The sequence below is a fragment of the Symphalangus syndactylus genome, chromosome 12 (assembly GCF_028878055.3).
Source record: "Symphalangus syndactylus isolate Jambi chromosome 12, NHGRI_mSymSyn1-v2.1_pri, whole genome shotgun sequence".
NCBI lineage: Eukaryota > Metazoa > Chordata > Mammalia > Primates > Hylobatidae > Symphalangus > Symphalangus syndactylus.
Window position 1 is genome coordinate 126,683,396 of NC_072441.2, and position 12,441 is coordinate 126,695,836.

The 12,441-nt window shown below is 37.8% G+C and overlaps 1 protein-coding gene across 31 annotated transcripts in view; it reads left to right on the forward strand.

The window, feature by feature from the left end:
* Positions 1 to 12,441, forward strand: part of EPS15 (epidermal growth factor receptor pathway substrate 15) — a 167,697-nt gene that overhangs the window by 106,742 nt on the left and 48,514 nt on the right. For 30 of the 31 annotated variants that reach the window (XM_055254773.2, XM_055254776.2, XM_063627458.1 and 27 more), the window contains 2 exons: positions 10,268 to 10,429; positions 11,613 to 11,810. In XM_055254773.2, the coding sequence (XP_055110748.1) occupies positions 10,268 to 10,429; positions 11,613 to 11,810 (360 nt within the window). The remainder of the gene's footprint in view (positions 1 to 10,267; positions 10,430 to 11,612; positions 11,811 to 12,441) is intronic. The other variant, XM_063627470.1, reaches the window with a different exon arrangement.

The window sequence follows — 12,441 nt, forward strand, 5'->3', positions numbered from 1 at the left end:
CTATTAATAAATGGCAGAATCAAAGGGAGTGTATTTCACTGCTTTTTTCTGATCCTACTTTCTAATGGCGGTGCTAATGAGAAATGTCAAAATGAAGACATCGAGGAGGAGAAGTAAGGGAATTTTGACCTATCAGTACCTGCCACACTTGGCTTTTTGAGTGTTCTTGCTTTTCTCCATATTAATAAAGTCACAGTGATAATATGAGCTCATATCTTAAACACAGAAATCAAACTTTTAAAGCCAAAAGCTTTCTTTTTTTTTTGTTTTGTGTTTATGTAGTCTCTCTAATCCAGTTAGAGTAGAAAGTCTGCTATGTAATTAATTTCTGAATTTTTGTTTCCTGTCTGTATTTCTGTTAATTACTGCCTTGAAAACTTTCAGTTTAGGATTTTTTCTTGAAGATGACTTCACATTTTATTTCATGAGGTGATCACTGTTAGCTTGCATGAGATATATACCAGTTTATCAAGTTCTATGGACAAATTAGGCCCAAAGTGATCCAATTCCAAGGGGGAAACGTTGTGAAAAGCCAAAACTCAAATGTCTGAGGTTTGGATGTATATTTTTTGTTTTGTTTTTCATAAGGGGAGAAGGTAGACTCACATTCTTCCTACCTTAAAGAATTGCCTATGTATGATCTTATTAAAAATTTTTTTCTTCTGAGTGTCAACAAATATTTTAGAAATTCACTCTCATATGCCTGGTTTCTTCAGTTTTGAGTAGAACTTTATAGCAACAATTTGATGTCAAACAAACTTCAATTCAGTTCCTAGCTCTGCCACTTCCTAGGTTTGTGATCTTAAGTAATTTAACCATTCTATACTTTAGTTTCTTCTTCTGTAACATGGGATAATAAAAATAACAAACACTTAAGAGCTGATGTAAGAATAAAATGAGATAATGCAGTAAAGTGCCTCACAGAGTGATTGGCACCTGGTAAGTGTTCAGTAAATGTTCTTACTAGCTGTGTTATTCCGCACCCTACAATCATCTCTTTATTATCTTCTCTTCATCTTTAAGCTCTTTCTTCTCTAATACCCATCTTCACATAGGCCTCTTGGACATAGGACTCTTCAATTTGAAAATACCCCTTTCTTGGCTATTGCTGCCACTTTAACTACCAACTTATTTTTCTCTACTTTTATTGCTTTGTGTGGCCATTTCCCCCCCGCTTCCTATCTTTGTAGCAACCCTATACAGTCTGCTGCTTGCCCATACCACACTGTGCATTTTCTCCCCAGGGCCAAGAATAATCTTAAGGCCAAATCTGTTGGTCCTTCTTGTATTAGGTACTGCTTTCTTGGGTTGTATTCTCCTGGATATCTTCCTACCTCTCTGAACCTTTGCTTCTGTTGACTTTGCCAGGGACAGATGGACAGACAGATTCTCTTTGTGTTTATGTGTGTCCTTTCTTTCCTTCTCCATAACCCCTGTCATCCATATGCTGATAACACCCAAATGTTTATCAAGCTCTCAACTCTCCTGAGTGCCAGTCCCACATCTCCAGTTAACCATTTTGATGTTTATCATTTGAAAATCCGTGTGTCTAAAATGAATCTTATTGAAAAAAACTTGGCTTCTGGTTTGAACTTTCCTATTTTTCTTTCTCACTGCTGCCACCTGTATTGCCTAATATCTAAAATCTTAAAGTCATATCAGAAGTGCTCACTCCATTTGCTCTTGCCTTTCCTCCTAAACCAATTTAGTATCATGACTCTCAGATGTGGGAATCTTTACTGTTGCCCACTGCCACCATTAATGATGGGAGGATGTCACACCTCAGAGGTTATTGGAGACAGAGAAGAAGATGAAATACAAACCCTCGTCTTTTTTTGACTGTCTGACTCTGTACTCTGTGTCATATATATTCTTCTTCTTATTCCCACTTTTATACTTTTTGTTGTTATATCTGGAATGTTCTCTACTTCCCTGCTTATGTGAATTCCACCCATGCCTTAAAGCCCAGCTCATATCCCACCTCTTGTCTTAGACTTTCCCTTCTCTGTCTCTTGGTCCACACCAGTCTTTCCTGTGCTGGAACTCCCAGAGGAATATATATCCACTTATATATGGCATGAACCGTATGTTACCTGATAGTGTTAGCTTGGTGTGATGTGTATAGCTTCCAATATCTTCCTTCCTATATGTTGTGAGCTCCTTGGGCTTAGAAATTGTGCCTTGGATCATATTTTTCATTATATTTGGCAATATATTGTTAGATGGAGGTAAATTTAAGGAAGCTGTTCACAACAGAAGTGAATAAACTTTGGTTTTGTGTATACAATTTAAAATAAGACAATATAACTGGAACCCATAGGTAGAAAAGATTGAGAGCATAGTAGTTATCATGAAAAGTCAGACTTCTTCATATTGTTCATATTACCCTCATGTAAAAGAAGCTCCCTATTATGTATGTTTCATCATAAGTAAAGATTCAGTAATTCAGAGTACTTGTCCATGTTTTTTATTTTAATTCACTTAGTTTTTTTCTTAGATGAAGAGGGATGACTTATCTTAGATAGAAATAAAATTAGATACATGAGCTCAGCATTCTTTTTCTGGCCATAATGCTCTTTAGAACATACTGGGAAGCATATGATTGAGAAATAAAGGCAGTCTGTTAATGGGGTTTTCTAACACCCACCCTAGTTTATTAGGCTTCCTTTCTATTCATTGACTTAAACATCTTGTTCTGTAGTTGATACATTTTTAATGTTAAGAATAGTCCTAAAACGTCCATCAGATAAAATAGTGTATCTGATTATTTCTACTTGTATGTTAGTTTATAGAGGTTTTCTTTTAAAATAAATAATTCTATAATTATGTATAATATATAAAATATATTACTGATATCTATTAACATGACATGTTTGCATCTGTTTCATATAAAATAGAGTTAAAAGGTTTAACTTTTCAAATAACTTTTAAAGTAACTTCATCAGTTGTATATCTGACTTCAGTTGCTAAAATGAAAGTTTTATTTTTTCATATGTCTAAAATTCTTAGGTATTTGTTTAAATTTTATTTCCACTACCCCATAGCACTTCATGGGGATAGAGGGATAGCAGATAATTTGCCATTTTCAGTAACTTCAGTGATTTCTAGAAAACAGGACATTTTCCTTGAAATTTCTTTTTAAGTAAAGCCAAGATTGCCAGCTCAAATATCCTTTAATTTCTAGATGAGTAACCTTGGATATGGCTTGCTTTGGTATTTTTCTAAAATAAACCTTGGCACTATATTGCTCTAGTTTTGTTCACTTCATCCTTGCCATGCTCCAACTGCTGCTATCTTCCTTTCTTTTGCTCTTGATGGCACTAGTAGGCAAGTAGACCATGATCAGGGGAATAGAGCAGAACCAGGAAAGCATCTGCAAATGTCTTCTGTCATTCACTGGAGGGAATGGCATTTGATAGTGCTGAGTCTGTGCACAGACCCAGGAAAGGATGTTCCCAAGGGCCACATTTGGGAAAGAGAAAATGACTCAGGTTCAGCAGAAGACACTGTTAGGAGAACCTTCCACTGCTCTAGTTAAGGGCATGGCGGGGGAGGAGAGAGCAGGAAGAGAGAGAGAGAGAGAGAGGTACATCTGTTGCCTTAATTTAGTCTCAGGATAAGCAATCTGTACCAAAATAAAGTTGCTAAGTATATCTAGATGCTGATATTGATACTGAAATTGCATTGCGATGGTGGTAGCCTTACAAATAATTTTCCAGTGAAACTTGTTATTAGCATGTATATTTGCGTAAGTTCATTTTGATTTTGTGCAGTTTAATAATTTTAATTCTGTATACTGGAAAGGAAGACCTTTTTGTATGTAGTTTAGTATTGGAATTTTTTTTTTTTTTTTGAGACGGAGTTTCGCTCTTGTTGCCCAGGCTGGAGTGCAATGGCACGATCTCGACTCACCGCAACCTCTGCCTCCCAAGTTTAAGCGATTCTCCTGCCTCAGCCTCCCAAGTAGCTGGGATTACAGGCATCTGCCACCACGCCTGGCTAATTTTTTATTTTTAGTAGAGACGGGGTTTTTCCATGTTGGCTAGGCTGGTCTCGAACTTCTGACCTCAGGTGACCTTCCCGCCTCAGCCTCCCAAAGTGCTGAGATTACAGGCGTGAGCCATCGCGCCTGGCCTGGAATTTTTATAGACCTTTTTTCGTATTTAGAAATAGACATAGGGAGACATTAATTATAAAGAATTTTAATATGGACATCTATCCAGCTTGAAGTTTGTTACTAATGTTAGGTATTTCCTCAGTAACCTTTCCTTTAGGTCCTATAGTTTTGTATTACTATGTGGATTTTTACTGAAGCTAAGAAATGAAAAAAGGCAGTGAGGCTGGGAAATTTGAATCAATGTGTTTGCTCTTCGGGAGAGAAAGGGCAGGAAGAAGTAAATATTATATTGGTTTGTTTATTTGCCTTCCTCTTACATAAGCCTGTCTTTTGAGGTTGTGTTTAAGTGGCTCACTAAAAATATTATTTTTGAAAAATAGTTCAGTTTATTAAAGGAAACCAGCATTGATTCTATTATTGGTAGTTCTTACATAAAAATTTAGTCACATCAGAATATTTTTATATTGGTATTTTTATATTTTATATTGATAGCAATGTGATACTTAAAAAAACAGCAAACTTGACATTTTCGGATTATAAAAGTAACATGGGTTCATGGTAAATTTGTAAAATGAAGAAGAGTATGAAAAAGATGTAAAAAGCCTTTCTAGAGAGAACTATTGTTAACATTTTGCTGTATTTTCTACAAATATATATAAATTTCTTTATATTAATTTGTGATTATACTGTATATGCCTCTGTATTCAGCTTTTAAAACTTAGTATCATGTCCTAGACATTTTCTCATATTATGTGACCCTTTTAAGGTAAATTGTATTTTTTGTCCCTGGATTTACAATAAAAGGCATCAAAATTACATCTGGCTTTAAAGATATTATTAGAGACATGAAATAGATAAAGAAGATTTTTCTTTGGGGTATGAGGGAGGGTGGTGAATATGACTAGAGTATTTACTAATGGGGATAGATAACATATATTTTTCCTATTCCCACTCTTGAACATTTTTAGTTAAAAGGGAAAGAGAAAAAACTTTTTTCCCTCTAGGATTTAAAACATGCTTTTGGGACCAGCATATTGTTATATAAACCTATATAATAATTTTATGAACAAAGTAAGGAATTAATAATAGATTATATTTTCTTTTTTTTTTTTTTTTGAGATGGAGTTTCACTCTTGTTGCCCAGGCTGGAGTGCAGTGGCGCCATCTTGGCTCACTGCTGCAACTTCTGCCTCCCGGGTTCAAGTGATTCTCTTGCCTCAGTCTCCCTAGTAGCGGGAATTACAGGCGGCCACTAGCACGCCCAGCTGATTTTTTGTATTTTTAGTAGAGATGGGGTTTTACTATGTTGGCCAGGCTGGTCTCGAACTCCTGACCTCAGGTCATCCACCCGTCTCAGCCTCCGAAAGTGCTGGGATTACAGGCATGAGCCACTTTGCTGGCTCAATAGATTGTATTTTCAAACTAACGAAATTACTTTAGATCTGCAGGTAACATTCTTTTAAAATATTTTATAGCTGAATTAGACCAAGCACTGTGGCTCATGTTTGTAATCCCAGCATTTTGGGAGGCCGAGGCGGGCAGATCATTTGAGCCTAGGAGTTTGAGACCACCCTGGGCAACATGGTAAAACGCCATCTCTACGAAAAAATTAAAAAATTAGCCAGGCGTGGTGGCACATGCCTGTAGCCTCAGCTACTTGGGAGGCCGAGGTGGGAAGATTGCTTGAGCCCAGGAGGTTGAAGCTACAGTGAGCCGTGATTATACCACTGCATTCTAGCCTGGGTGACAGAGCAAGATCCTGTCTTAAAAAAATAAAGGTATATGCCACAGTGACATGTTAAAGCAGTAATGATTATTTCCAAATAACGAAAGTTTTAAATGTCAGATCAGCCTTGGTCTGTAGATTATAAAAATACTGAATCGGTTTAGAAATGTAGGTATTATTTTAAAAAGTTTAAAAAGCATTTGTCATAGGTCAGTTTGGGGTATTAATAAATAGCTATAGTTTAAATGCATAGTGAAGTGTTTCACATTATGTAAAAAGAATGTAAGTCTTTTCTTTCTGTCAGTCTCATGCAGGTTTCCCATTAGTTTCTCCCACATACTAAAATCCTATGATAGTTACAGTCATTGCTTAATTAAGCCCCTGGAATGTGCTAGGCATTGTACAAGATTTTGGATAATCAAAGAAAGATGAAGCATGGACACTGTCCTTTAGAAATTTGTAATTTAGAGGTTAGCTATGATTACAGTGTATTAAGTGTGACAGTAGAGGTTAGGAACAAACAGTAGAGTTTGAGCATAGGTGAAGGAAGCCCAAGATGAGTCGGAGGAGATTAAATTTGGCTGGATTCTGAAGAATCAATATTGGGTTTCCAGGTACCTATGGTGTGGAAGGACATTGAAGACAGAGGTTATGGCTTGTGGAAAGGCATAGGGTCATTGAAATATGTTGTCTATTGGAGAAAGAATAGGGTCTTCTGAGGCTGGGTCACAGGTGAATATGAGAGGAAAAGAAGGTAGAACCCAGAACTGAAGGTTTTAATGTGTCTTGCAGCAAGTTTTACTTAATCCTGTAGATAAGAGGGAACAACACATATTTTAAAAATAACAGTGACTAGAGAAATCTCCTTTGCAGTGAGTTATTTTTTAAGCAAGTTGGACATTTGGAATAGGAAGAAACAAAGGGAGAAAACCCAGTTGTATGTCAAGGAAGGAACGATGAAAACTAAAATAATTTGGTAAACAGCTTAAAGAGAGATTTTAAGGTAGAATCTATAGGACATGTATGAATGGAGAAAATCAAAGATGAATCTGAAGTTACTAGACTGGGTGATACAGAAATTGAAGTCATTTTTCTCTTTTGGCATGGGTTTATTTAGAGCCAATGCCATGTGCATATCTAAAGTCATATCTCTATATGGTATGGATTAGTTAACAGTGTAGGCAAGGTTAAAAATTTAGACATGAAAAAAATTAGGCATGCTGGTAAATTAATGATAAAGTACTAAAGGAGTTCACCAGTTTGAAACTGTGATCACACAGACTCACGGAATGTTAGCACTGGAAAGTCTTTCATGATCATCTATTGTGTTGGCATTTTTAAAGGAATTTTAAAAATAAATTATAGTAAATAATTTATAAACATTTTTGTCAAAGGAATCAGAAAGAGAACATCTAATTCTTTTTATTATTATTATACTTGAAGTTCTGGGATGCATGTGTGGAACATACAGGTTTGTTACATAGGTATACATGTGCCATGGTGGTTGGCTACACCCATCAACCCATCATCTAGGTTTTAAGCCCTGCATATATTAGGTATTCGTCCTAATGCTCTGCCTCCCCTTGTCCCCCACCTCCTGACAGGCCCCGGTGTGTGATGTTCCCCTCCCTTTGTCCATGCGTTCTCATTGTTCAGCTCCCACTTATGAGTGAGAACATGCAGTGTTTGGTTTTCTGTTCCTGTGGTAGTTTGCTGAGAATGATGGTTTCCAGCTTCATCCATGTCCTTGAAAAGGACATAAGCTCATTCTTTTTTATGGCTGCATAGTATTCCATGGGATGTATGTGCCACATTTTCTTTATCTAGTCTATCATTGATGGGCATTTGGGTTGGTTCCAAGTCTTTGCTATTGTGAATAGTGCTGCAATAAACATACGTGTGCATGTGTCTTTATAGTAGAATGATTTATAATCCTTTGGGTATATACCCAGTAATGGGATTGCTGGGTCAAATGGTATTTCTGGTTCTAGATCCTTGAGGAATCGCCACATTGTCTTCCACAACGGTTGAACTAATTTACACTCGCACTAACAGTGTAAAAGCGTTCCTATTTCTCCACATCCTCTCCAGCATCTGTTGTTTCCTGATGGGTTAATGAGAGAACATCTGATTCTTAAGAAACTTAGGCAAATCAAAAATCTATATAATACAATAAAGAAAAATTCAATTTAGAAGAGGCATAAGCATATTTAACTAAGATTTAAAATGTACTTATTTCCTCATTTAAAATTTCTTCTCCTTCAATATTATAATTTCAGGTCTCTTAAAATAAGGACTGAATTAAAATACAGAAGTTGTTTTTCTTCCAGAAATCAAGTGTCCCTGCATCTTAAATTTTCTGTACAGTTCCATTTGTCAGTCCTTTGTGCAAGAGTTAGCAATTCGTGGCACAAGGGTCACTTTTTGCCTTTCTTTGCAGAGTTGATGATACTCATCAAACATCGTCCGAATTCCTCAAGTATCATTGAGGAATTCAAAGGCTACTGGCCTTTGAGTTTCCCTTCTTGTCTGCCTGCTCTGCCTGGGCTTTAAAGGAATTTTTTAAAGAAAGCAACATGATATTTTTAGACTAACCAGTTGGTTAAGAAAATATAAGATAAAAAGCAATTATTGAAAGCATTGTTCAGTGTTCTATTTAATCACAGAAACATCTGCATATATTTGAAAAATAGTGACACACATGTGAGACATTTAGTCTGCAGGTAGTATATCATATGGTGATTAAGAGCTCAGGCTATGGAGTCAGAATCCACTTTGAATCCATAGCTTACTATTTTTAACTTTGGACACATTACCTACATATCAGTGCTTCAGTTTTCTCATCTGTAAAATATGAAATGATATCAGTACCTAACTCGTAGATCTGTCATATAGACTATAAATAAGTTAGTATATTTGAAGAGCCTAGAACAGAACCTAGCACATTTTAAGTAACATTTAAAGTGTTGGCTATTATCATGATGGTGCTATCTTGTGTAACCTATGCAGTAATTCAGAGACCTTTTACTTGTAAGTTTCTCTTCTGTTCTTTTTTTTTTTTTGAGACGGAGTCTTGCTCTGTCACCCAGGCTGGAGTGCAGTGGCGTGATCTCGGCTCATTGCAAGCTCTGCCTCCTGGGTACACGCCATTCTCCTGCCTCACCCTCCCAAGTAGCTGGGACTACAGGCGTCCGTCACTGCGTCCGGCTCATTTTTTGTATTTTTAGTAGAGACGGGGTTTCACCGTGGTCTCAATTTCCTGACCTCATGATCCACCCACCTCGGCCTCCCAAAGTGCTGGGATTACAGGCGTGAGCCACCGTGCCCGGCCTCTCTTGTGTTCTTAGATTCTTATTCTGGTGAATGACTGTTGGGACCTTTGAATAGATATTATTTTTAGAAATTTGTGTTCAGTTTTACCTCACCCACTTTGAAATCTTTGCCCACCTCCTGCTGACACATACTTTGGAGTTATTAATCCCTGAGCCACTGCGCCTGGCTTTTTAAAAATTTCTGTGGTTCTTGTTATTAAGCATGAGGTCTGATATGTACATGGATGAATAAATAACATTTTCAAAATGGTTCATCTTTTTTTGTTTTAATAAATCTTTTCCTACACTGAGATCTGCATTTCTTCTACACATCTTAAAGTTAGCCTTTTACATTCAGGTCCATAATTTACCTAGAATTAATTTTTCCTTTTTTTTTTTGGGAGATAGTGTCTCATTGTGTTGCCCAGTCTGGGCATGCTGTGGCATGATCACAGCTCACTGCAGCCTTGACCTCCTGGGCTCAAGAGATCCTTCCATCTCAGCCTCCCGAGTAACTGGGACCACAGGCACATACTACCACGTCTAGCTAATTTTTTTTTCTTTTTTTTTTTTTTTTGAGATGGAGTTTCGCTCTTGTTGCCCAGGCTGGAGTGCAATGCACGATCTCGGCTCACCGCAACCTCCACCTCCCGGGTTCAAGCGATTCTCCTGCCTCAGCCTCCCGAGTAGCTGGGATTACAGGCATGCGCCACCCTGCCTGGCTAATTTTTTTTTTTTTTTTTTTTTGCATTTCTATTAGAGACAGGGTTTCTCCATGTGGGGTTTTTTTTGACCAGAGAATCTGAGAGGGGAAAAGATTGAGCTTAAAACAGATTTGTGGGGAAATTCCAGGAGTTCTATTTTCAACATGTTAGCAAAGCCCATCACATGTCCAAGGACAGATTTGAGTTAGCAAATTGAATATCTAAATATTGGATTCTAGGAAAGATGTCCTCAAGTAAAGATTGTATTTAAAGCTGTTAAGTACCCTAGTCTCATCAACACAATATACTCAGTAAGACTTTATTCTTTCTTAAGGTAGATTTAAAATTACTAACTTAACCCTCCCCTGCCCGCAAAGAAAATAAATATATTAATTTTCTTGGATTTTAGGATCTTCAAGATGAAGTTCAAAGGGAGAATACTAATCTGCAAAAACTACAGGCCCAGAAACAGCAGGTACAGGAACTCCTTGATGAACTGGATGAGCAGAAAGCCCAGCTGGAGGAGCAACTCAAGGAAGTCAGAAGGAAATGTGCTGAGGAGGCCCAACTGGTAATGTCTGGCTGTTTCCTGCTGCCTGCACCTAATACATTAGTTGCTTTTCCTGGCTTAAGATGAAAACATTCTCTACTTTTTGTTATTGATGGTGGTGGTTGGCAATCTAGTCAGCATTTGGGTTCATGGAGGCGATGGAGCAAGGTTCATCCAGAAATTACAGGCCTTCTTTAGAGGAAATAGAAGGGCAGTTAATGAACTGTTTTTCCAAATTTTTGTTGGAAATATGGTGCCTATACCTTCAACTCTCCTATCCCTCCCCCAGTTACCCTTCTCTACGAAAACCATACATCAAAAAACATCATAATTGGCCGGGCACAGTGGCTCACACCTGTAATCCCAGCACTTTGGGAGTCTGGGGCGGGGGAATTGCTGGAGCCCAGGAGTTGGAAACCAGCCTGGGAAACATGGAGAAATCCCATCTCTACAAAAAATATGAAAGCCGTCTGGGCGCAGTGGCTCACGCCTGTAACCCCAGCACTTTGGGAGGCCAAGGCAGGCGGATCACGAGGTCAGGAGATCGAGACCACAGTGAAACCCCGTCTCTACTAAAAATACAAAAACTTAGCCAGGGCGGTGGTGGGTGCCTGAAGAATGGTGTGAACCCGGGAGGCGGAGCTTGCAGTGAGCCGAAATCACGCCACTGCACTCCAGCCTGGGCGACAGAGCGAGACTCCGTCTCAAAAAAAAAAAAAAAAAAAAATTTGAAAGCCAGGCATGGTGGCCTACATCTGTAATCCCACCTACTCGAGAGGCTGAGGTGAGAGGATCACCTGAGCCTGGGAAAGTTGAGCCTGAAGTCTGAAGTGAGCTGTGATCATGCCGCTGCACTCCAGCCTGGGTGACAGAGTGAGACTGTCTCAAAGAAATAAAACATCAACAACAACAACAACAACAAAAACTCCATAATAGGGCCAGGTATGGCTGGGCATGCTCCTATAGTCCCAGCTACTCAGGAGGATCACTTGAGCCCAGGAGTTTGAATCCAGTCTGGGCAACATAGCAAGACTCTCTCTCTCAAAAATTAAATTAAATTAATTATTTGCTATTGCTGTAAAAAAAAAAAAAAAAAAACCACCAAAATAGTAAACTAAACAAATAAATGTATTGCATTTTGGAACATTTTAATGACATCTCTTCTTTTAATCCCCATTTCTTCTCATTCACTTTCACATTATAGATTTCTTCTCTGAAAGCTGAATTAACTAGTCAGGAATCACAGATCTCCACTTATGAAGAAGAATTGGCAAAAGCTAGAGAAGAGCTGAGCCGTCTACAGCAAGAAACAGCAGAATTGGAGGAGAGTGTAGAGTCAGGGAAGGCTCAGTTGGAACCTCTTCAGCAGCATCTACAAGATTCACAACAGGAAATTAGTTCAGTAAGTCTTTGTAAAGCAAGAAATATATTCAAATGGATCCTCTGTGTCTTTTAGTCGGTTATGCTTTCCAACTTCTGTTCCTTCAACCTCTTGCCTAGTTTACTGTTCATTTTTCAGTCATTTTATACAATAGGTTTTTTTGTCACCTGTTATATATTGAAACTATCATACATCTTGTATATCTATCTGATGATTATCATTGGAGCAGTGATTAAGAGCATGGGCTTTGTGGCTAGATGGTCTAGGTTTAAGTACTGGTCTGCCACTTACTAGCTAAATCACCTTAATATCAGATTCTTCATCTTCAAAATTGGAGGATTAATAAATACCCTACTCCTTAGGGCCACTGTGAGGATTAATGAGGCAAAACCTGTAAGACATTTTAGCATGGTGCTTGGTACATAAATGCTCAATAAGTGTTGCTTATTTTATAAAGAATAACCTAGTTTCTTCTGTTTTGTGATTCTAATTTTGAATTCACATTTGCTAATTTGGAAACTTTTTTCTTAAGGAAATTGTTCCTTCTGTAGATAAATATGCAGTGTTATAGTTGGTCTTATGTATAGATCCTTTGCTTTATTTCCAGGTTTCCCTACATGAAGATTAATGTTTTAATGAATGATAAGATAGT